The sequence below is a fragment of the Ursus arctos genome, unplaced genomic scaffold, assembly GCF_023065955.2.
Source record: "Ursus arctos isolate Adak ecotype North America unplaced genomic scaffold, UrsArc2.0 scaffold_29, whole genome shotgun sequence".
NCBI classification, from domain to species: domain Eukaryota; kingdom Metazoa; phylum Chordata; class Mammalia; order Carnivora; family Ursidae; genus Ursus; species Ursus arctos.
This window is the reverse complement of record NW_026622974.1, coordinates 6,985,243-7,010,951: the sequence shown is the minus strand read 5'-3', so window position 1 is coordinate 7,010,951 and position 25,709 is coordinate 6,985,243. Positions and strand designations below refer to the sequence as shown.

General features: G+C 49.2%; 1 protein-coding gene across 4 annotated transcripts in view; it reads left to right on the top strand.

The window, feature by feature from the left end:
* Positions 1 to 25,709, top strand: part of CLIC5 (chloride intracellular channel 5) — a 153,564-nt gene that overhangs the window by 108,165 nt on the left and 19,690 nt on the right. For all 4 annotated transcript variants that reach the window (XM_026507325.4, XM_048219639.2, XM_026507326.4 and 1 more), the window contains exons 3-4: positions 232 to 357; positions 8,316 to 8,422. In XM_026507325.4, coding sequence (XP_026363110.4) covers positions 232 to 357; positions 8,316 to 8,422 — 233 coding nt within the window. The remainder of the gene's footprint in view (positions 1 to 231; positions 358 to 8,315; positions 8,423 to 25,709) is intronic.

The window sequence follows — 25,709 nt, the reverse complement described above, 5'->3', positions numbered from 1 at the left end:
CGCCTTCATCTTGACTTATTCTAATGACTTCCATAGGACAGACTTCCTGGGTCACACCACATCCCTTGAGAACTTTTTCCAACCTCCCATGCTCTACGCGCCCCCACCATAAGTCCGTTTTGTGCACAGGCATGCTGGACAGCCCAGGGAGTCTCATTTACAAGCTGCGGGGTCCCCCGAAGTTGAGGTGCCCTGGGGTAATCCACCTCCTGAATCTTGATCTCTCTACAGAAAGCCGGCCGACCTGCACAACCTTGCCCCTGGCACCCACCCACCCTTCCTGACCTTCAACGGAGATGTGAAGACGGACGTCAATAAGATCGAAGAATTCCTGGAGGAGACTTTGGCTCCTGAGAAGTAATGAGCGGCTTATTTCTGAAGCTAATGGCGGGGGTGGGTCTGTGTTGGAATTAGAGAAGCACAGTGTTAGCTTCCAGGAGCTATTATCAGTCCAGAGCGTAGGACCCTCTTCTCAAGCCCAGAGACCTGCCAATCTCGAAACTGTCCCACCAAGTCCAACCCCAAGAGTGGATACCCCTATGAATAGAATATGCCTCCGCAGCAGAATGCCGGGAAGGGTGCCACCCCTCCATCCCCCTATATGAGTCCTCCCCAGTTCACTCGCCTGAAAGACCCCTAAATGAGGGCAAAGGCTTCTCCATTTTAGAACGAGAGCTGGAAAGCTGACAAAATGAGAGTAAGCCAGGAGAGAGGTAACCCCATGACTTAAAACCACACCCAAGTATAAACAGGAGTCGCAAATCTGACCAGGTCTGGTCGAAGCACATGATTAAAGATGAAAAGACTGACTCCTCTTCTAAAGTGGACCCTGGAGGGTTTAGGGGTGGGGAAGAGACCAGAGGGCTGTAGGCTCTTGGGTAGACCAACTGCTCCTGATGGAAAACGGGAGTAAAGGGAAGGAAGGTGAATTCTGAAAGTTACTGGAAACTAGACTTGTTCCTTATACTCTACTGTAATCAGGGATGAAAACAACGCACTGTTTCATCTTAACTCGAAAAAGATTTCATACAGGTAAGGCTCACACAGACTCCTTCCTGTAGGACAGCCACTGGAAAGTTTGAAGCAAAATTGTTCAGAGCCAGTTTTCGGGCTTACTTCGGGGGGTGGGAAGATGAGGAGCGCAGAGGATGGAAAAGCTGGAGGTAGAGAAATCAATTAGCAGGAGCCACCTGGTGACGGTCCACAGAAGACAGGCCAGGTGGCTGAGCTAAGGCAGTGACAGTGAACTGGGGGCAGACAGGTAAGAAGAACTCAGTATCTACTTAGCATGTAAAATCAGTGGGATTGGACCCCTGGAAACCATGATCTTGCAGTTATTTTGAAGTTGTGTTTATTTATCAATACGTCTATAGCCCTCACCAAGTGCCCTAGGAGATCGATGTTACCTAGCCTCATTTTACAGCTGGGGAAATTGAGGCGTCAAGAGGTTGAGTCACTTGCTCAAGGTGACACATCTAACAAGTAACTATTAAATTAAAACTCCCAGTCATGTTCTTTTTTTTTTTTAAATGTAGCATTTTTTTTTAAGATTTTATTTATTTATTTGACAGAGATAGAGACAGCCAGAGAGAGAGGGAACACAAGCAGGGGGAGTGGGAGACGAAGAAGCAGGCTCATAGCGGAGGAGCCTGATGTGGGGCTCGATCTCATAACACCGGGATCACGCCCTGAGCCGAAGGCAGACGCTTAACCGCTGTGCCACCCAGGCGCCCCTCCCAGTCATGTTCTGATTAAACTTTAACATTTATACATTCCTCCCAAAAAGTATTCTCTGTCATCTACCATAGGACAGTTTATTTTCACACTGAGAGTGGAAAGCTGCCTCGAGCCCATTGGTAGCAGCTGGGTGTAGACTTTAAATGAGTGTGTTGATTAAATCAGCCGTAACTTCCACCTCAGGCACCACCAGAAGCCACAGCATCTCCAAACAGGACACCAGCCAGCCACTTTGCTGAAAGGTCCTGAGAGGGCTCCAGGGCCATCCACTGTCCTGGGACTCAGCCTCGTTGCTCGTGCTGTTTTGAAATCCCACACTAGAAAATAAATGCTTTTGCAATAACTGAACAGTTTAGACCGTGCATGGGGGCCCCAGAAGGGAATGTCCAGGGCGAAGCTACTTTCCTTTGAGAAGTAATACTCATGCTCAGGAGTGACCACTTCTGTCTAGGCCAGTGGGGAATGCGACACGGGAGCAGTGGGGAGCAGGTTGTCCCACCGGGTCCTTTGCCAGGCCAGTAGATGGAGATTTGCCAGGCTGGGCTGAGCCCCCCGGCCTGAGGCCTGCTCTCCTGGTTCTGCCAGCAGTGTGCTGTGACCCCTCCAATGTTCCTTCTCTGCTCTCAGCCTCCATCCCCCCCCCCCTGTGTAAAAGGATGACCGAGAGCCCCTGCTATTCTTCATGCCCACTTTAGCCAGGCTCCCTTCTCCTGGACCGGCTGTGCTTTTCTCAGATTGTTTCTCTTCTTCAGGGTCTCCAGTCCTATATCCACAGTGGGACCAAGGGGGCTCGTGAGACCCCCAGAGTTATGTGCACCCAGTGCACGTGTACATTCTTTCGGTGGAGGACCTTCATCAGATTCATCACCATTTCCTCAGATTTCAAAACATTGCCATGATCCAAGTAGAGCTACCCAATGTCGGACACGGACACGGACACGCCCTCCTCTCTTCCCCGTCCCCGCGCGTGTGCACATTACCTGTCCTGGGTTCTGCTTCCTCGGGTCCACGTCCTTTTCTGGACTGCAGTTGTGTGAGGGTGGTTTTCCTCCATGCATTCCTAACGTGGCAGTGATGCAAGAATCCACCACACCCAAGTAACAGAACCTCAAACCTGTTCAAGTGCATGTCTCGAGAAGGCCACCAAGATGGCGGCCCCAGTGATGAGACCGGCAACCCTCCCGAGCACCCAGGAGTGCCCTTTAGATGACTTTGTATGGGTCATACTGGGGCAGAGGCCACAGTTACCTTCCAGTAAATGCCCCCAAGCCAGTGCCTCAGTCCCACAAAGGGAGACCTGCTGTTCTGCCCACAACAAGCCACCAGCCCCGGCAGGCTGCCCAGTGATTCGAGCAGCGAGGCCCCTGGGGCCCGAAGCGGAGGCCCCTGGAGGAGTGCAGCTTGACCTTCTGATTCTCTAGGGGGCAGCAAAACCCCCAGAACTGTTCCCTGAATGCTGTTCTGCCATGTGTTTCTCATCACACCACTGTTTGTAAAAGCTGCCAGAAAGCCAAGAAATTGTGGTAGTCTTTTTCCCCTTAGCTTTATTTTTTAAAGGAAAAAACCACATGTAAACACTCCAACCTTTTTTTTTTTTTTTTTTTTGAATCACATTTGGTCCCACGAAGCATTTGGTGTCAAAAGAAATTCAGGAAGTCTCAAGCAGTTTCTTAATGAGACTAACTTCCATTTCTTTCCTAAGACTGGCCCCGGTAACACTCAGCAGGGAAGCAGTGGGATCAGCATTGAGATTACTGTCGAGGCATGCTGGGCCTCACCCTTCACCTCCACAGAGTGGCCAGAGTTCAGAGGATCCAGAGCTGAGAGGCAGGAGACCAAACTCTAGCCACCTCCCCATCGTGTTTGCTGGATGGCCTTGGCCAGCCTCTCTCCCATTTCCTCATGAGGGCGTGGAACTGTGTAGTCCCATAGACGCCTTTCTGCAGAAGCTCTATGATCCCATGAAGGTCTCAAAGCACTTTTCTTTCCAGAGCTGGTTATTATTTAAAATACCCCTCGTGCATAGATGCTGCGAGAAGAAGTCAGGAGGTCAAACTGCTACTATATCACGGCTCGGCAAGTAGTCAGTCAACTCACAAGTCCGAACTGAGTACAAACGGGGTCCAGAACGTTGCCAGAGTCGGAAGACACCTTGAATTCATTATTTTGAGAAGTGTTTATAAATATCTCACAATAGAAAAAAACAAGAATGCTTCTTCTCACCCTCCGGGAAGTAGAGAAGCAGCCTTGGTACCAAGGAAAGGATTGCATGGTGGCTGAGAAGATGGCCTTTGGGGTCAGAATGGCTTGGGTTCTAATCCATACCATGAGGCTGTGCGACACAAATTCGGCACAGAATCTCAGAAGCTTAACAGAATACAGTTTATTCCTCACTCTGGTAAAATCTAAGTGGGCAGTATAGCCCTCTTCCCTATTGTAGTCTTTGGAATATGTGACAATCCTCCCCCCCCCCCACACCCCCAAGGCTCCTTCAGCACAGAAAAAGTAAGAAGGTTCATGCCAAATGTTTTTAAGGGCCAGGGCTTTGAGTGCTTACATCATGTCCCCTCTCATCCTATTGGCCAGAATCCAGTCACATGACCCCAGTGTAACTGAGAGACAGAAGCTGGGAAATGCAGAGAAGCCCACGGCTATTTAATCTTGAATTCTCACATCTGTAACATAATGAGAGTAATGTCGATCCCGTGGGACCGCCATAGAAGGTAATACTACCTAGCCTGGGGCCGGACATCGAGTAAAAGCTCGTGAAGCGGCATCTTGGAGCATTAGAAAGAGAAGTCACTGCCTTCTTTGTGACTGTCTTCCAGACGCAATCATAAGGCCCTTCGCCTTAAAACCGCAGACCCCAAGGGATGTCTCTTAATGACTGAGCCAGACCCTGTCTACCTCCAAGGATCGTCTGCTTCATTAGCAGAGGCAAGACAAGCAAGCACATAGCCAAGGATCAGAAGAGTCGGAAGCATTAACCTGCTTTTCAAGTGAGGGTTTGGTGAGATGAGGGAGAGAATAAAGGAATAAAGGGAGAGAACTTTCCAGCGCGTTAGAACAAGGAGGGTCAACACTCAAGCTCCTAGGGGAGCCCCTAGCATCGGCAAAGGCCCCTCCATCAGGGCAGGAGAATTGTCTCTCTTTCTCCAGTGTATCCTCAACCCCAGGAACAGGACCTGGCCGTGGTGGATGCTTAATGCACGCTGGTTTTATTGTAGGGGCCCCTTTCGTTCAGTGGCATGGTGGCCTGTGGCTAGTTAGTGAGAAGTCGTGGGGGCCCTAAGCCAGTCAGAGCACTTCCATCTGCACACACACACACACACACACATATACACATATATAATATATATAATAATATACATACACATAATAATACACATATATTTATATATAATAATATGATTGTTATATAATGATTAACAATACGTCTATATCTATATAACATATAGATTTATTTCTCCTATTTACAAAAAAAATTTTTTTTATGAGGGGCCAACTGTTTTGCATCCCAGAATGAAGCTTAAGTGCATGTCTAAGATGAATGCATTTGAAATAGGATATCTTAAAAATAGAACGGTGAGAAATTGTCATCAGAGCAGGAGTCAGCAAACTTCTCTGTAAGGGGCTAGATAGTAAGTCTTTTTGGCTTTGGGGGCCATAGAGCCTGTGTCACAAGTCTGCCGCCGTAGAGCAGAACAGCCGTATGCAACACGCAAAGGAATGGAAGTGGCTGTGCTCTAACGCCATGACTGAATACTGAAATCGGAAATTCACATTATTTTCACAGGTCACAAAATACTACCCTCCTTTTGATTTTTTTTCCAGTCATTTAAAAACGTTAAAAAACTATTCTTAGCTCATGAGAGGTGTAGAAACAGATATTGAGCTGAACTTGGCCCATGGGCTGTAGTTCACTAACTCCTGAGTTAGAAAAATTCACCATCTCTTTGATTGTCATAAGACCACATCACAGTCTCAGTTCAAAGATGTTTCCATGAATGAAACACTATTTCTTAGCTTTCTAGAGAAACAGAATGTACTCTGTAGCCCACTTATTTGCATATACAAAATCTGGTGTATATATGGAGCGAACACTAGTGCCCTTAACATCTCAGTATAGTAGCCTCTTCAAGTCTAGTTACTGAAATCCGTGAGTTTAATATTTGGATACACATTTCCCACAATGACAAATTTCAAATGGAACATTAAGCTGTACAATAAAGTCTCAGGAAATCATAGTGCTTAGAAAACAGGCCAGCACTAGCCTGTGGTTTCCCTGAACACATGGTCCTTTGCTGTCCATCTTAGATTTGCTTCTGTCTCCTCATGTTGGGCCCACACTGATGGTGAAGGAACGGTCAGATTATTGCAAGTCTGGTCAAATGATGGCATAAAGCAAAACAAAACAACAAACCCAAACAAGTAGTCTACTGAAAATGCATTTCCTAAGCCCTTCTCTTTTTACCTTATCAAGCAAAAACAAAGAGCACTTGGTATTTATTACAAATAATTAAAGGCAATCAGTTCTGAGAGCCTGCCACACTATGTGCGAAGGCCAAAATAGGGAAGGATGATCTTAAATTGCCAGGGTCTTGGATTACCTAGTATCTTGCAGGAAACTTGCCTGGTGCCCCCAAGGACAGACAGATCAATCTGGTAATTCCCAGTATACACAGGAAGACCTGTGTGCCGAGCCTGTGAGCGCGCCCTCTGCAGGCGGATGGAGAGAGTGCATTCATGGTGCTCCTCTGTGTGGAGGGAGAGTTTTGGGGCTTTAAAGGTAAAAAGCAGAGTCCAGGAGAGGCCACAGGACACTGAACTGGAGAGCTGGGCTTCCAGAGTGAAGCTGCCTGGGTTGGAGTCCTGGCTTTGCCACCTAGCCATGTGACCTTAGGCAAATTGCTTAACTTCTCTGGGCCTCCTTTTTCTCACGTGGGAAATGAGCCTGGTCACAGTACCAATAGAATTGTGAAGAATAAATGATGGATACACGTAAAGGGGCTAGAACAGTGCCTGGCACATAACAGGCACTCAATACAAGTTAGCTTTTGCAGATATCAGAGAGATGGTGTGATGGAACAGGAAGAATGCTGCTCTAGGGGACTGGCCGTGTTCTCAGGGTCCCCCAACGATTTATTATCCGTGGGTCCATGAGGAGCCATTTTATCCCTCTGGCCTCTAGCTGTCTTCCCTGTAAAGCGAGGACCAGAATGCCTTCTGTATCTGCCTATTGGCAGAGGGCTGGACCCCATGACTTTCTGAGGACGCTTCTGATGGCAATATCTAAAATTAAACGGTCACCTAGCATGGCCCAAGAGTGGACAGTCCTAGCTAGCTAATGGGCCAATTGAAGAGCAGCGAGAGAGAGAGAGAGAGAGAGAGAGAGAGAGGAGGGAGGGAGGGGAGAGGAAGGGAGGGAGGGAGGAAGGAAGGAAAGAAGGAAGGAAGGGGAAGGGGGAAAGAGAAAGGGAGAAGGGGGAAGGGGAAGTGGGGAAAGGGAAGGAAAGGAAAGGAAAGGAAAGAAAGAATACAACAAATAATTTTTAAAGAATTTTTGGTTCACGTTATTTGCAACATTAAAGGAAGTTTTAAAATTATTTTGCTTTTTAACACAAAGCATTCAAACAGTAGGCAGTAGAAAACTATTCACCCAGAGATCACAAAGGTCCACATACTTGATAATGATGACAAATAAGCAACTGTCCCTCATCTCATTCCACGCCTACCTGGCCACGCCCATAAAATGTTCGTGAAATAACATTTCTAGAAAATTTGATGATGCTAAGGGAATTCCCACACAAGCAACCTTACCTCGCTCAGTTTTAGAGACAATAGAAACTAGTCCTAACTTTGGTCTGCCTCTTAGATTCTTCTGGCTTCAAATGAAAGACTGTGCCAAGGCGAGAGGCTGGATCATTGCAAATCTAGCTCCATGCCTGGAAATAAAGTAATCAGACACACTCGTCCTGCTGGTAGAGCCTGGTAGATTCCACTCTTACTGCACACAAATAAGGGGTGTGTGTGTGAAGAATATTTCAGAAGAGGACCCACAGGTACCCTTTCTTTTGAGAAATGGCTTTAAAGCCTCGGTGGCAAGGTGCCTACTATCTCCTGGCTTCCAGAATTAGCTCTGTACAGTTAGGATTATCATCACAGGCCTGGCCCTGGATAGTTATTTTAATATGGGTTGGGGAAATGTCAGGGACCCCACCCGATGTAGAGGCAAGCTCCTCCGGAATTTTGATTAGCCCTCTCTTTGGTGCAGCACTGTTCGGTGATCTCAGACGCGACTCAGGCCCTCTGAGGGGGTCTCCCAGTTCCCTGCCCACAGTTTGTACCCCCCGCCCCCACGCAGCTCTCTTCACCTCACTGACCTCTGTTTCCTCTGTCAGTGAACTGGGACAGAGAGTGCCCACCCTCCCTATAGGTTGGGTGTAAGATCCCCCCCCACCAAAGATTTATAGATCAAACTCGAAAGGGGCATGTTGTTCCTTGTGTTGGGCATACACTCTCCCTTAAAGGAGCTCCAAGTTCTCACTGATTCTAGAACACCGTGCCTTCCATTTCAGGTACCCCAAATTGGCTGCGAAACACCGGGAATCCAACACGGCAGGCATCGACATCTTCTCCAAGTTCTCCGCCTATATCAAAAACACAAAGCAGCAGAACAATGCCGGTGAGTGGCCCCCTTCCACCCAGAGCTCTTGGCAGTAGTGCCTGCTCCCAGGACATCTCAGGTACTCGGGTCCTGGAAGCGCCTGGAACCAGCGCTGTTCACTGTTCGCCCACACCCGTGCTTCCCATGACACGGGGAAGGGGGTGTGAGAGAAAAGGCCAGTGGGCCTTTGTGCTGACTTTGGAGGGAGGGAGGCACTTTGTGTTCTGAGCCTGCCTTACCGCACAGTGTAATGGTCTGCACAGAAGTTTCCTGCCTCCGCCATACCGCTGGCCATTTGTCCCAAATTCACAACCCTGCCTGGGTTCTCGGGCGGCCCTGACCGGAACCACATATTCCAGTTTCCTTCCGGTCCCTGCGTGCCTTCTCAAGGGGTCATACAGAGGTCAAGGTGGGACAGCACGAGCCTGGTCACCCCCCTGGTGAATGCTGCAGGCGGAGCCCGGCCCTCTGCTTCCTCCCCCTACTGCAAATGCAGAGGATACTGAAGAAGCCACGTCTCCAAACCTGGCTCATCCTCCATCTGGCCTTGGCTACAGAGCCCAAGACCAGTTCTCCCGTGAGGCCATCTTGGAGTGGTCTTGGCGCCTCATTTAAGCTCCTAGCACTTTAAGTACCTCATTTGGTCTTTCCTTTAAGAATCAGACAAAGCAATTTGAATAGAACCATCAAATTGAATAAGTGTAATACTTGAAGAACTGTGTTAGGCCCTGGGAGGAAAATGAAGAAGGATGAGCAAGTTTGCTTGCCTCCCAGTGGGAGAAAGAGACAGCCTTGCAGGCAGGAGCCTGGAGCCCAGCACAGAGCTAACCAGAGCAAGGGTGTCGCGAATCTGTGAATAAATGTGCGAATGAATGACCAACAGGTGAATACACAATGGACCCACACACGGTGGGATAGGCGCTCTAGGAGCTCAGAGGAGAAAGGCATATTTTTGGACAAGGTGACCAGGAAGGGCAGCCATCATGAAGCCAAAGGGACGACATTTTGGCAGGACCGGGGTTGGTGCCTTGGAAAGTAAGTATTTTGGTAACAGTTACTGGGAAGCTGGATTGTAACAGGCACAGAGTAGATTCTGCAATAACCAGAAAAAGACCCTTCCCCACTCTTGAAGACCCAGCCAGTACAGGAGAGGAAAGGCTTAAATTGGCAAAAAGGCGATTAGCAAGAAAAGAGATCAATGATGGCTTCACCAAGGGCGTCTGAGGAGCTGATTAGCTGTCTTGTGAAAGGGGTAGCGATATCCGCCAGAGGTGTTCAGAGCAGGAAGCGTTTACTTCAGGGCCTTTGAGAAAGCTGGGGTTTCAACTGGGTCATGAAGGTTAAGGGGGAGTCAGTTGGCTTCGAATAAAGGGAGGAGGTCGTTGCGGGGGGGTTCGAGTGGCAGAGACTGAGGAGAGTGCCCAGAGCCTGTGCGCAAGCCTGGCAGGCTGGGTTTTATCCTGTGGGCCGTGGCAGCCATTAGAGGTGTGTGAGGAGGCACCAGAAGGAGACTGGCCTTCAGGGACAAGAAGAAGAAGGGATGTGGAGAGATTTTAAATGGGTTCAGTGCTCCTGCTTCGTTGCTGTCTGGACCTTGGTGGGTGGAGGAGGGTCCCCCACAAAGCCATGTCCCCCTGGGACTTGAGAGTGAGGCCTTATCTGGAAATAGGGTCTTTGCAGGTGTAATTAATTAAGGGTCTCGGGATGAGATCATCCTGGATTTAGTGTGGTCCCTAAATCCCCCCACTGGTGTCCTTGTAAGAGGCGAGAGGGCACATGGAGACCGCGGGAGAGGTTCATGTGAGGGTGGGACAGAGATTGGGGTGCGATGACCAGATTGGAGGGCCGCCAGAAGCCGAAAGGGGCAAGGAAGGGCTCCCCCGTAGAGCCTCAGGAGGGAGCGTGGCCCTGCTGACACCTTGATTTTGGCCTTCTGGCCTCTAAAACCGGGAGAACAGAAATCTGTTCTCTGCGAGCCACGCAGTTTGTGGTGCTGTGTGGCGGTGGGGCTGGGACACTGAGGCAGCCCCTCATGGCCGCGTGCCCAAAGGCGTTCAGCTCTGGTTTGTGGATCCCACATCCAAGGCCCTTTCCTCTCAGCCACAAATACCTTCCTTCAGACTTGTCAAAGCACCCTCAGAAGGATTATCTCATCGGAGCCTTCCAGGGTTTTCAAGTTACAAATGGTATTTACGTCGTATCCATATTTACAGTTCTCCTATCCCCAACCCCAAAGCAGCAGTTTCCACTGAACGTCCCATATCGGTTTCTTATAAACTCAGTGCTCTCCAGTTTCCATTGTTTCCACTTCTTCTCTTTCCCCCTGTTTCTCTCTGGGATGGGTTCTGCCCTTGTGACTCCTTCTCCCCTGAACTCATCTGAGCCCCGGCCTTTCTGCTGTCCCAGAGAGCCTATCCCCATCACGGTCCTTGGCCCGGCTGTTCTTGTGTCCTGCCTTTAACTGGACTCCGTGCATTTGTTCCTTCCCTGTAACCATAGGCTGCCCCCCCCCCCCCGCCACAGCCCTCCTCCTTCACCATTCCATCCCCCCACTCTTACCCCCCAGTTCTGGTTGCTAAGTCCAGAAGTTCTTAGGCTCTGCGAGCCAGAAACCAAGACAGAGAGTGGCACCGTGGCCCACCCCACGCGGCCGCTTGCCCCCGGGACGGTCCACACCCTGCTATGCTCCGTGCCAGCTCTGTAGCAGGCAGCCCCTCCTGACAGCGGCAGCAAGAGACCCCAGGCTTCCTTTGACACCCCTTCTTACACTACTTTCCCGTTTCTCTCTCTGGATCTTCAGCTCTACATCTATTTCTTCAGTGTCCCTTCTTCAGATTGTCCCTTTTGCGTCTTCAGCTTTCTTTTCTCCTGAAAAGAGCCCTCCCTCTCTCCCACCTTGCCACCTAATGCCTCCCAGACCCCATATACACACCGGCCATGGCGGTGTGTGCCTTTCCTGCCCTCTTGACATCAAAGTGTGAAAAAAACCAACGCGGTGACATGGTCCTGCCTGGGGGGTCGTCTCTCCACTCCCGTGGCGGATACAGGGGCTGCCATTCCAAATGTCCCTGTTTCACAAAACCTCAGAAGTCCCAGCTACTGAGGCCCAGCCCCCATCCAGGGGAGCCATCCACAGCCGGCACACAAGAGAACTGTCCGTGAGTTTGTACAGTCGGCCGTTCGTTTATTCATTCAGCAAGCACAGGTTGCACGGAGTGGCTGCAAGTCTAAGCTAATGTTTAAAGGGCATTTCTTGGGTACCAGGCTCTGTGCTAGATTCCAGAGTGGTCAAGACAAATGAGACCAAGTCGTTGCCCTCAATGAGCTGACTGGGGGGCTGAAAAACACATAAACAGGTGATTACTGGCCTGGGCTGGAACTCCACAGCTGCTATGTCTAGCGCACAGCTTTACTGGAGAGACTTCTCTGAGCCTCTGTTTCTGCATCTGTAAAACATACTTGGTAAGACTTTCAATTTCTTCATCTGCCAAAGAAGGCAATTAATAGCAGAGCCAGGCTCGTAATGCGGATTCACTGACTATAAGTCAGTGCCTACAAATCCTGACATGTGGGAAATGTTCATTTACTGTTAACTCTGATTATAGTTGTGACTGACAAAATGAGACAAGCATGAATATTGGAATCAGAAACTACCGCTTTAGCTCCAGCCAGCACTTCCAAATCTCCCACTCCTGTCTTCTCACTTCTACCTGGTTGACTCTGTTTCCCATTTTCTTGGTGCCTTTTTCTCCTCTCCAGAGGATACAGGGGAGAGGGTCCGTGGCCTGGCCCTGCCTGTCACACCTTCAGGATTGTTGCATGCGACCCTGAAGTCAGGGTTTTGTGCTCTGGTTTGGTGTCTATCCCTGTACCGCCTCCTCCCCCTGTAACGGCCCCATCCGGGTCCCCTCGGTCTGCTGAGAGTGGATCCCACCTCCATGCCCCGCCACACCCCCTCCTCAAACTTGCTCTTCACTTCACTTAAAGATAGCATGGACTTGCTCATGAGATTCTCTCTCTCCCTCCCCCTGCTCACACGCTCTCTAAATAAATAAATAAATAAATAAATAAATAAATAAATAAGTAAATGTCTCAAAACCCCATATTTAATAAGATGCTATCAGTAAGACGTGACACGGGCTACTTTCTTGTTACTTGGGATCCCCCACTACCACCCTGGCTCGCGGGCGACACAAGGACTTTGTTTCTGGACGGGCTGCATTCCGCATAGCTCAGAGACTGGCAAGTGTGTGGTGGTTCGACTTGCAGACTCTGAAATCCACTGCCTGGGTTCAGACCCCAGCTTCCCTCTCTTCTTGCTGGCCTTGGGACACCGGGCAAGTTACATCAACTCTCAGTGTGCCTCCATTTCTTCATCTGTGAAGTGGGGGCAGTAACTGTCCATACCTCATAGGTGTGCCGGGAACAGTGCCACCGCGGGGTTCAACTGTCAGCTGTTGTCCTGTGCTGTTACCCAGGGGCAAACAGGTACACCTCTGCGGAGAGGTCTGCGACAAAAGTGTAGTTTGAGGGGGTATATATATATATATGATACAGTCCGTGAGTGAGAAGAAGGGGGCACTAGGGACAGCAGGAAGCATCACGTACACTTACGGGAGGGCAGCGAGAGAAAGTCAGGGAGGAAGGTTAAGAAGGCTTGGCCAGGGGGTCTAGGAGAAAGCTGAGAAGGGCGGAAGACAGGGAAGATCCTCAAGATGGGAAGGAAAGGGGTTTTTTGTTTGTTTGTTTCAAGAGTGATCTGTGGTACAAAATGCCATGCAGAGGATCATGGGAGGCTTCGTGCTGTGCACAGCTCCCTAGAAGCGTCCTCGGGCGTCCTTCTCTGACTGCATCCCCCTCGCCTGCAGCAGCCCCTTACTCCGATCCTACACAGCAGGGGGCGTCCAGGCTGGCTCAGAAGCAGGGCCCTTCTCCCTTGGCAGGAAGGGGGCAGGTGGGCTCAGGAGGAGACCACTCGGAGTGGGATCAAGAGCCCACCTGGAGGGAGTGCTCGTGGCCCTGAGAAAGGACATCTGTGAGTGTGGAGGGAGCAGCCCTGGGTGTAGACGTGGCTGTAGGAGTCGCTGCTCTGAGCCCCTGCACAGTACTTTTTCAGTCTAGCAAGGACAAGCAGCTTCATTTGTTCCGTAGTGAAGGTTTGCCGCAGAAGGAACAGGGGAGGGCGCCAGCTTGGTCCATCGCCTTCAGGGCATCTGGTAACACAGCTGGCAGTAAGCAGCGGTCAGCTCCGTCCCCACCCCAGTCCCGGGTCTGTCCTGCTGCTTGGCTGAGAGGCAGAGTCCAACGGTGGCCTGGCCTCCACCTTCAGCGGCACCTGGGCCTCCAGCTCTCACATCACGTCCTCCCTCTCTCTCTGCAAGTATCACCGTCTGGCCCTGCTGCTCTCATCCTCCTCCGAGATGCCATCGAGGCACATAGAGCCCCCGGGACGCGAGACCCGGCAGCGGCCCGGACTCGGCAGCTCTGGCTCTCCTGGCTCCCGAGCCCCACCCTTGCTCCAGCTCTCTGCCACCGGGACATCACTGCTCCTCTGCTCTGTCCCTTCGCTTGACGGCTGGCTTCCACCCCCTCCTTAAACATGTCTTCCTCACTCCGTCTTCTCGAAGAGGACCTGGGCTTTTCTCTGTGAATATCCATCTTACATTGTGCATTTCTAACCCTCAAAATGCCATTTGAACAGACTCTAAAAATCTCTGCTAAACCCCTTGGCTTTCAAGAAATTCATTTGAGCTACTTACCCTAATCTGGCTGTAAAATACTATATTTTACTTTATTTTTCACAATCTCTCTTTTTCCTTGTGCTTCAATCCTCCTATTAAGTCTATAGATTTCTTTCAGTTTCTGAACATATTGCATTTCTGGGTGATTAACAAAGGGGGCGAATGTGCATCCTTAGGTCTCTGTTACTCACTATTTTTAAAGTCCCTTTTACGTTTCTTCCAGCCCCATCACGTTTCCCCAGATACAGTTAATATTCCTGCCCAGTATCTTCACCGTGTTGTTGTCGGCTGGTGTATTCTTATGTACTTCTCCCATTTCCTTTTTGCTTGGAGAGGGAGTGGTCATATATATGCATGTAGACTAGGGCAAAAATCCTGTATTTCTCCTGTTCCGTTCACACTGGCACCTGCCATCGCCGTCCTCGTGCGCATGCCTGCTTCCGCGGGACTCGCTTTCCCTATCTTCTGCAAGGTGTGTAAAAAGCCCCACCCTCGGTCTCTCTTATCTCATCCATACATCATGTGAAGTTTTATGGCTTTCCCCAGCCACTTCACACACATACATGTCAGGCTGCTGGTACCCCATATTTCTGAGCTGAATAATTTTTCCCCCAATTCGGATGATTTCAGTCTTTCGAGGCTTCCTAGGAATCCCCTCTTCTCTTCCTCCTTCGAGTGTAGCGTTCTCTTGTATTTTTGTCACTGTGGTCTTCTGTCTGATGGGCCTTTTTATTTGCAAATGTAGCCTCACTCCACTTGCTCCAGAAAGACTTGATCACCGCTCGCAGGGACACATAATTCAGGGCAACGCAGCATACGCGAGAACGAGGTGCGAAAGGAAAGCAGGGTGGAACCCTGAAACAGAACTCAGGGTGCGCTAAAACCGCCAAAGCCGCCCCCAGCGCCCCGATGCCAGACACAGACGCAGACCACAATTTGGGCACTAAACCTTCGAGCACATAGAGCCCAAAGGGACCCCGTGGTCAGCTACAGTTTGGTTCTTCCCGTAGACAAAAACATACCAACCTCCCAGAAGAGGAACCAATGTTACCAATCTGGGGGCTCGAGTCCTGGCATGGAGGACTGCGATTTTCGTTTGCTTTGGCCTTTGCCTCGTGTGATTTCCTTGCCCTTTGTCTGTAGACTGTGGGCAGCTGACTTCACGCTCCTGTGAATTCTGTCCTCTTTCCCCTGCAGGTGCCGCTTCGCCCTGCCCCTCCCCCCACCCTGCTGGTCTTGACCTGTGCCCTCTTTCCCCCTGAAATGCATTTTCTTCTTTTTTTCTTTCCATGTATCTTAAGGGCCCTGAGAGCCCCCTGCAGCTTCGGGCCTATGTCACCAACTTCCCTGCTGCTTTTTGTCATTTCCAAGACTCAGATCAGCCCGCCCACACCTGTCCGTTTTTGTCATCAGGCTCCTGTATGTACTGCGTTTGCAAAGATGTGTCCCTTTCCACTTACGGAAGACACTGCGCTATATCCTAACCATACCCTTCCTGAAGTATTTGTCCTAATAAAATACTTCTACCTTCCTAAATAAAGTCCTGAAAGCCTTCCTTGGTTCCCCAAGCTGTGCTGGACACAGTGCCATGTGTTCAGAGCAAAGCCCCACGCCAGAGACTGAGTCGTCTCTCTCGCTTTTGCCCTTCATTATCTGGAAGTGTTGGGGCCATGTTTTCCAAACTGAAGATCAGATGTCTAACAAATTGCCTTCATTGAAAATAATCCAATTATAAGAAATTGGTACTGTCCCAGAAAATCCAGGACACATGTCCCCAAATGAAAAGCACCTGGTTGGGGCTTAGCCCTCTGCTCCCCCTTCTCCCCAACGCAAATCCAAACCCGGCCGGCTGCCCCCACAGAGGGAAGGAGAGTATATCACGGCTCCTACCACCTCCTGCCCAGATCCTTCGCTGAAGCACATGCTCGTTAGTTACAAAGGTCTCTGAGCAGTCCTGACTGTGTTTACAAATAAGGGCCAGGGTTTCCTCCTTCCTGAGAGTGGCTTCACTGCCTGAGACCTGGAAGCAAGCAGTGGGCTCTCTGGGCTTATTCTGAGAAAACTGGCGATCACAGCCACGTATCAGGAAGAGGACTCTTGCAGGGTTCTAGAAACCTTGGCAAGCTCACCTTGTCTTTGGGATGATCATTCCCACTTGATGGAAATGTGACTGAAGGATGACACTGCACGTAGTATCACAATCTCAGTTGCTCCCATCCTGCCTCTCTCTCTTCCCTTCATCTCCCCCCAGAGCCTCACGAATGGTAGCATGACCAAGCCAGATGCAGCTGCTTTCCTTGATCCTTTCTCTGGTCAGGCCTGAATCTTCAAATTCTGCTGTCTTCTCGCTTCTAAAAGGTTCTCCCTGCAACAGGCCCTGCTCCTGGCTGATGCTGATGGGAAAAGAATCTCTCTGTAACCCTGACAATATTTTTTCCCCTGCCACATCCCCAGTGGTTTGTGTCCACACAAGTTCATTCCTGCCCTTCCACCTTGCAGCCTGCCTGCCTGGCTGACCACACCAGCACACCGGCTCTTCCGGCAGCCTGCTCTGTGCTCACCTCCCTGACCCAGTGGCCAAGTACCTGCTTCCTAGCGATATTCCTCACTCCCTTCTAATAAAATCTGTGATCAGACAAGGCCATCTCCATTTGCTGTATGGAAATCGAGGCTCATGCGCTTCATCCCAATATCAAGAAGTTTACAGTTAAATCTGTACAATGGGCTGCCAACAAAAGAAGTGAGTGTCCCATCACTGAGAGGGCACAGAAAGAGGCTGGACCCTTGGAGGTAGGAACTGCCTGATCTAAGGTGTCATCTATTGTAAGACCGCATTTTAATTACCAGTAAGGAACAAATATGTTTTCAAATGAACAAACTCCTTTCATTTAAACTATTACATTTTGATCGTAAGAAACAGTCTGATTTCAGAGATGTCAAGTGTAGAAAAATGAAACATGATAGGTAGATAATTCCCATAAACTTTCCTAAATGGAACATTCTGTAACTTGCTAGAGGCTCTGCCACGGAGCACCAGATCCTCCTTACGCTTGACCTTGAGGGACGCCTTTGGAAAGGAAGTGAATTGTGGGCAGCATTACTTCCCGATCCCTCTAGGCTGTCTGTCCTAAGTCCATACTCACTGCAGTGTCAGCTGTGCCCCTGTCTCTCGTGCCTAGAAACACGTAGCACCTGTCTCTAAGGTTAGGGATTGGCAAACGTTTATTTTTTTTTTTAAGATTTTATTTATTTATTTGAAAAAGAGTGCTAGCACGAGCAGGGGGAGGGGCAGAGGGAGAGGGACAAGTGGACTCCCGGATGAGCAGCGCAGAACCCAATGAGGGCTGGATGGGGGGGGGCTCGATCCCAGGACTCTGTGATCATGACCTGAGCCTAAGGCAGATGCTTAATCGATTAAGTCACCCAGGCACCCCTCCCCCCAAACGTTTTCTGAGAAGCGTCCGATGATAGATATTACAGACTTTCAGGCGACAGAGGCTGTCCCAGCTGCTTAGCTCTGGGCCATAGACAACATGCAAACAGGTGGGCGTGGCTGTGTTCTACAGCTCCACTACAGACACCTGACATTTGAATTTCTCATCATTTCCAGGGGTCATGAAATCTTCTTCTGAATTTTTCCAACCCTCCCCAAATGTAAAAACCATTCTTAGCTTGAGGGCAGTGCAAAACGATGCAGTGGGCTGTATTTGGCCCTTGGGCTATGATTTGCTGACCTCTGTCTCAGGCAGTCTCAGACTACAGTAGCAAGTTCTCTTAATTTCTATACCTCTCAGCCTCCTCCTCTATACTAGGGAGATTATAACTGTTCTTTCTTGTAGCCTTGTCTTGTTAACGAAATGAATTAATGCAATAAGCCCTGAGGACAGTTCCTGGCACACCGTAGGCACCAATATGGGATAGCTATTGCTGCTTTGCTGCTCCTAATTTCACAAATCCTCCCCCAAATTCCCTGGTGTCCGCCCTGGGGTCTGGGTGGCCAGGCTCTCACCGTAATGCAGCAGCATGTGCTGCCCTCTTCTGGCGGCTGGAGGAATCAGCGCCAGAGGGGGCCGATCATGTTTAGCCTGGAGAGGCCTGTGGGTTTTCAAGCATCCTTTGCATAGGAAAACCCAGTTATACCGGCGCTTTGCCTGGGGGTTCAAGAAGAGGCCAGGTCTCCCCTGGGGACTCGAAGCCATCTTCCATTATCTGTTCCCCACACCCAGGGTGGGGCATGCCCAGCAGGCCCGATGGATCCTCGGGAGAGGCCCTGGGCTACTTGCTAACCCACTAGCGTCCCTCGTCCCTCGTGGCTTCTCTCGCCCTTCCCTCCTCCCCTTCCACCACCTCCAGTCTTTGCTTTCACGAACTTCCTTGACCTAAAATAGGAAAGCGTTTGAAAGGATTCAAAGCGGCCAGGGAGGGCTGTTGGCCCAGAAGCAGCAAGCCCCTTACTATCAAAGGCCCTGTGCTTTCTCCCAAAGTGTCCCGAAAGCCAACTGCTGTTGGGGGTGAGGGTGGGGAGGTGCGAGGTGGAGCGTTTTTCCAGATTGCCCAGGATGTGGCGAGCCACGTTTAGAAGAGAGTGTATATTTATTATTCCAAGCCACTTCAATCACGAGGTGATTATTTCCTCCTCCTCTTCCTCCCTCCCAGCCCAGCCCTCAGCCCCAGGTCCTGGTGGTGGGCCCAGTCTGGAGGCCACGGCCTTTCCAGGGGGCTGGGCAAGGCCCGCCTCTCGTTCAGCCTCACGTGCTGAAGGAGAGCTAAGGTGATATGAAAAGGTAGGAATGTGAGTTATAATGACTCCGCTGAGACACAGAAGCCAGCGAGGTGGCAGTGGGGTTCCAGGTCTGTGCTGTCAGAAACACCGACCTGGGTCCCAACTCAGGACAACTGGTTCCCTGCACAGAGTCCTCAGCCCGGGCTGTTATCATGGTGGAGGCTCCTGGGTGGTCCCCGGACCACCACAGTGGTGAGGATAACGAGGTGACTGTCTTGCCACTTCCTCATAAAGCAGCCATTGCTGTCTCGTTTCAGAAACGCCTCTGGTCATAAAGGAACCCTTCAGGCTGCCTTCCTTGGCCACCCCTGCGTGCAAATAGCCAACTCAGGATATTTTGTTTGTTTGTTTGTTGGGTTAACGTTTTGCTTTGATTAGCATTCTTACAAGGAAAAACAAATAACCTAGGCTTGGTGGGACCCACCTCCGAGCCTTGGCGAGACCTGCATCAATGTGCCCCCTCCCAGGCGGCGGGCCCTTGAGGCTGGGAGCAAGCGGGAGGGGAAGGGCTGAGTATTTCCTTCTGGCACCTCCCAGGAGTCGCCCAGGGGATTCCTCCAGAGGGTCTTTGATTTGGTTCATTATTGAGGCGGATGCTGGCAATTTCTAATTTAACAAATTTTGCTTCTGAACCGAATCTTTGGAGGGCGGTTGGTGGTAGCATGGCACGTTGACGGGGGCAGGGGGGAGGGGATGGGGGGGAAGGTCCTGCGTGGGTGGGCGCATTCATTAGTGCAAGGAGCCGGTCGGTGTGAGCTGTGTGGGCTCCCCGGCTGGAGTAGAGCGGAGACCACCAACACCATTCCATGTGGTGGAATTTCCCGCCGTCTGACCAGAACGAGTTCGCCTGGCCTGGGCTGGCCTCAGATCAAGGCCTGGGGAATAAAGGAACATTAAATGACTAATTTGAACACTAGTTAAATGCTCTTTCACCTCTGGCTACCGTTACCTCATCCTGTGCAACCGACACCTCTTGTCTTTGTGCAGTCTACACGTGGGAGCTGAGTACGTTTTTCTCTCTCTCTCTCCACACACACACGCGTGCACACACACACACACAGAGCTCTCGTGTGTTGTGATATTTCTAGGTACTATAGCAGAGGCCATTAAATACTTCCTTAAATAAATGGCATGTATCCGTTCATCTGAACACACGCGCTTGCACGCGGAGCTGCGTTAGTGACGAGACACAACGTGGGTCTCACAGCGTCACTATTAAGCATGATGGTGTTTAGACCACAGAAGTGCAGTCATGTGTGCGTGAGTGTGTCTACACTTCATCGTGTGTGTGCGGGTTGGGACTATTGTAGTTGGTGACACGATGTCTGCCCTTAGAACCTCTCATCTGTGATTAGCACACAGCTCTGAGGGAAAATTCTCTCTTCTCTGTTGACTCTCGGTGGAGAGTGGCTCTGGGCAAATTAGCATGTAGCATGGGTTTCCCCGTTTTGGGGAATGACAAGATATGAAATCCAGGTGGTGTCTGGAATCTTCTATCGAAACTTCAGACACCTCAATTATAAACTCTCCTTGTCAAATTCGTCACTGTCTCGTCCAGGCAGGATGGTCCACGTTCTCTCCATGTCGCACAGGAGAAGTTGAGGCGTGGAACGATTGTTCGGAAGACGTGAGGAAGCCATGATGGGTCACAGGACAAACCAGGCATTTCTCAGCTTTTGAACTCTTTTGCTACAGACTAAGTTATGCCAAAACATAGGAATTGATTTTTGCAATCACCAAATCAGGAAATGTAGTCTGACAAAGGATTTCTCCCCCTTATTTCTGCTTTTACTCTCATGAAAGCTTTACAAAGCATAAAAACAAAAACATGTATAGATATTATTTTTTGTTTATTTGATATATAATGAATCACCTTTTTCAGAGAAAAATAACACAAATAAAATTATACTGTTTCAAAAAGAAAAAAAAAAACCATAGGAATTGAAACCAGGGGCTAAATCCAGTCTGGTATTCTGAATTTATCAGCTACTTAGGGTAATTTGTTGGCGGAAAAAAAGTTGCTGCACAGAACTTTGACTTTAAAACTCCTAACCTTCTTTAAAAATCTGTGCTAGAGCTCTCTTTCTGGAGGGGCCCCCAGGCCACTTCAAGCCCATTCATGAGTTTAGCCTGAGTAGCCCCATTAGCTAAAGGGACACAGGCGTAGGACTTCCATGTGCCAAGAAGCACTTCATCTTGTTTGCCATGTTATTCAGATCATTTTCTAACTTGAATGCGCATTTGCGTCTCCCAGGGTTTTGTTAAAATGCAGATATCCATGCCTTGGGTCCGGGTGGGGCCTGAGGGCTCCCAGATGCTGCTGATAAAGGGGGGAGCTTTGGGAAGTAGGGTTCTGGGTGTCAGTCTCCATGAGGGCACTCTCAAGAGCCCAGCTCCGCCTGTGGCCCAGAGCAGTACACAGGAAACGTTTGTGAACGGAATCAGTGAACCGTCCCCCACACGCTTCACGACGTGCGTATCCGTCTGCTCATTTACCTAAGAGATGGTTGATACCCCGGCCTGTCCTCATCGGTGTTAAGGCCATTTCCTCCATCTGCTTCCTGTTCCAGCCTCTCCTTAAAGCCTGTCCCACATCACCTGCCCTCCACTCTCTTGACCACGTTTGAAACTTCCCAGGCTGCACCTTGTTATGTTCTATGACTAGAACTGTCTCTCAGCTGAGAACATATAATGCTTTCATAACTTCTGTTATATTAAATGGAGCCTCATGGTGGGAAAAAAAAAAAAAGAGGAAGTACCACATTTAAAACCAGTCAATAAGAACAATCTGAACAACTCCCTCGCGAGGACTGTCAGTGTGCAGCAGTAGTGCTGTTTGCTTCAGTGGTATTTATCTTGTCATCCTTATTTTTATAACGTACATTCAAGGAACATTATACTTGGTGTTAAAGGTGCCATTTCACCAAGAGTCAGAAGAGAAAACACAGAAGACTAAATTCTGTGTTCTTCCAGCCAGAAGTCAGAGGTCAGATTATTTTTCTAGAAACCCCTGTTCGAAGGAGTATTTAATGATCTGGGTCCTAGTAAGAAATATGGTTCTCTGTGTCTTGGTCCAGAACCCCTTTCATTCCTGAATATTCTAGAGAAGGGGGTCGAATCACATGATTCCTTTGGATTGAGCTCTGACTCTGATGATTTCATGTCCATTGATGCTTGCAATGACAATTACCCACGTTTTGCTTCTGTTTGGGGGTCCTCAAAGGCAGGTTTCATTCAACACTTTGCCCATGACTGACCCTGGCCTCAGTCTCACCTGTGTCACCTGGCAGAGAGGTGCAGGTTGCTGACGACCTATACTGGTTTGGCTCCGATGAACTGCCAGGAGGCCATGCCAGGCCAAGCAGATGACTTCCCTTCATCCATCCCCGAGAGACCAGATGCTATCGTTACACAAGAAAGGGAACCATTATAGGCCTTTTAATGAGATAAAGCCAGTTGCATAAACATATAGAGACATATAGTGTTACATTTTAGGGGCCCTCACCTTTCCTCAAACCCCACTGAATAGCTCATTCTCTCGACAAATACTTATTCAGTACCAGGCACTGTGCAAGGTGCTAGAATAATAATGTAATAAAGAAATATTGACAATATCTATGTGAATTGGCAAAGGTTATGTTTGGCTGCATATCATAGGAACCTGATCACAGACGCCAAAGCAAATATTGATTTTATATTACTTAGCACAAACTTATTCAGCATTTTACTATGTGCCCTGCCCTGCCCTAAGCACTCCTTATAAATGTTTACTTCTTAATAGGAGTTTGCTTTTCTCACATAACAAGTCCAGAGAGTAGAGAGGTCCAGGCACTTACAGCTGCTCAACGAGGTCATGGGTCTAGCCCCTTAGAGCACGAATCCTCTGTCTTTACTGTGGGACTTTCATCCTCATGTCACAAGATAGATAGATACTCCACTTGAAGACATTGCATCTGAGTTCCAGGCAAGGGCAGCTGGGTCTGTCTTTTCTCTCCCGGAAGCCCACCCATACATTTCCACTTATATCTCCTCGGTCATAACTTGGTCATTTGGTCTTCTCTAAGAAAAGTCTGGGAAGATAAGTATTTTTAACTGGGCACATGACCACTCTGAGGAAATCTGGGTTCTTTCAGTAACAAAGAAGGTGAGAGTGAATATTTGCATATAACTCACTTTCAGCTTAAGGTGATTAAAAAAAAAAAACACAGGGGCGCCTGGGTGGCACAGCGGTTAAGCGTCTGCCTTCGGCCCAGGGCGTGATCCCGGCGTTCTGAGATCCAGCCCCACATCGGGCTCCTCCGCTAGGAGCCTGCTTCTTCCTCTCCCACTCCCCCTGCTTGTGTTCCCTCTCTCACTGGCTGTCTCTATCTCTGTCAAATAAATAAATCTTAAAAAAACACACACACACACACAAAACTACAGTGAAAATATCTTCTCCAGCCATGCCAAAAAAAGACCTAGTATTTCACATTCTCCCTTGGGGTTGACGAACTCTGAATCATTACCCCACCTAGATTTTAGGAAATAGAAGTATAATGGTTGAGCCTCTGACCCTTGGTTTCGGCTGAGGTCATGATCTCAGGGTCCTGGGATGGAGCCCGTGGTAAGGGAGACTGCTTGAGATTCTCTCCCTCTGCCCCTCCCCCTGCTTGCTCCCTCTTTGTCTTTCTCAAATAAATGAATCTTGAAAAAAAAAGAAATAGAAGTATAAAATTGTACACTTAATCTGCAACACTCGGACTTCAAACTTTAGAAGATGCAAGCTGTGCAATTCAGACACCCCCGAGGATAGCTTCTCCCCCGAGACTGTAATCCGTGTGGAGGCAAGTGCGGGCACCCTGGGGGCTGCTCTGAGCAAGGGGCATGGAGGGTGTAATTGTGGCGTGTCTGGGGAATTCTGCCAAAGTATCCCTCGCCCCCGCCCCTGTGGAACTTACCCTCTAAGGCTGCCCCGTTGCATGATGAGGACGAACAAGGCTTGCTCGGGTGGGACTGTGGTTACGACAGCAGAGTCAGAGTGAAAGGACCAGCTGAATACTCCAGAAAACACTACTTAACTCATCTGGGGTGACTTCCTCAGGGTAGAGGACAAGTCAAGCCCAATATTTATCAAGCAGGTTTTTTTCTTGCAACTCTAAGAACTTACTCGCTTTTTCGTATGTTCTGTTTTTTTCTACATCAATCAGCATCCCACCTTGCACATAAGAACCGCTCACTGCATGAAGGACATATTTCTAAGCCTCCTGCAGGCGTCACTCGTGGCAGCCCTATGAGGCGTGCTTTATGATGGTCTCCATTTCACAGAGGAGGAAACTGAGGCACAGAGGTTAAGCAGCCCGCCCAAGCAAGTAGGTGGCCGAGCCAGGATCCCCACATGGGCAGCTAGGCCCCTAGTCTGTGCACCTGACCTGTATACATGATACATTTAAATAATCCATTATTTAAAAGGCATGTGCTGAGTTTTTAAACAAGAGTAGGCAGGTCATTTAGGAAACCGTGATCCCATCAGTCCATAAACCATGGAACAACTGCCATGTGCGTTGCCCAAATATACTACAGAATCCCAGCTTCATTTGGGGGTACCTGACTCAGCATCCATCGGAAGTGAGGGGCACTGAACCTGGCCCACCCACCGAGGGCGCTGGAGAGAGACGCGTTAACAAAGGACAGAATGGGCAGCCGTGGGGAATGTTTACAGGATAGTCACGGGGTGATGGGAAATGGTAATTATTTAAATTTAGAGTTATGGTGGCGGTGTTCTACATTTGTTAATGGCTCTTATATGAAAGATGTGGGCATTTGAGGATGAACGGGACAAAATGTGGCGAAATCACTTCAGCCTGAGTGTTTGGAGGGAGGGAGTGTTGAGAAAGAAAGTCTCTAGGTCCAAACGCTGGACAGAGGACCCAGAAAGTATCTGCCTTGACTAGTTCATTCCGAGTGTTGGAACATGAGGACTGAGCCTAACCTATGGCCTGATACTTAAAAATAACCTGTTACAAAGTAACCATAAAAATCTCACAGTTTTCAGCCTGATTCAGTCTGCGACATAAACTACAACCAGCATTAATAGCTCCAGTCAGCATTTATGTTGTTCTTTCTATTAGCACAATGGTTTTTACAACCATTTATGAGTTTCTGGAAAGCCTAATAGAAAACACACATACATGTTATACACTTTGGCTCTGGAAGATGCAGTTTTCGTTGGGCAAGGACAGGCCAGGAGGGGTCGCCACCGCCCCGCGGCTGAAGTCTGGGCAGGGCTCCCTAACCCGGGGAACGCATTCTCTGCGGTTGCCCCAGCGAGCTCACACCCTCCCGGGCCAGTTTCTGCCGCTTCCTCTTTCCACTGGCTGGCTCCAGTCAGAGTCAGTCTTTCTCTGTCTCTCTCTCTCTTCCTGTTGGTTAGTTATCATTGGGGGCGCTTATAGGGTACAGGGTATGTATACAAAAGGAAACCTAAATTTGAAGACATAGGTGATCATCTTTCTTCTCAGATTCACTGTGGCCTTTAGATTTAGAAAATTATCGGTATCTGGAAGTGTCTATATTAGGCATACCTCCCTTCATACTTCAAAAATTATGTATCTTGTGGAAAGGCATGCCAAGGTTGTCTTAAAGTCTTTACCATGCTGGTGTGTTAAACACAGCCAAATGATTGCCAAAGACTTGCCTTAAAAAAAAAAAAAAATATATATATATATATATATATATACATACATACATATTTTGTATATGTATGTGTTTTTATATGTATGTACATATATGTATATATGTGTAT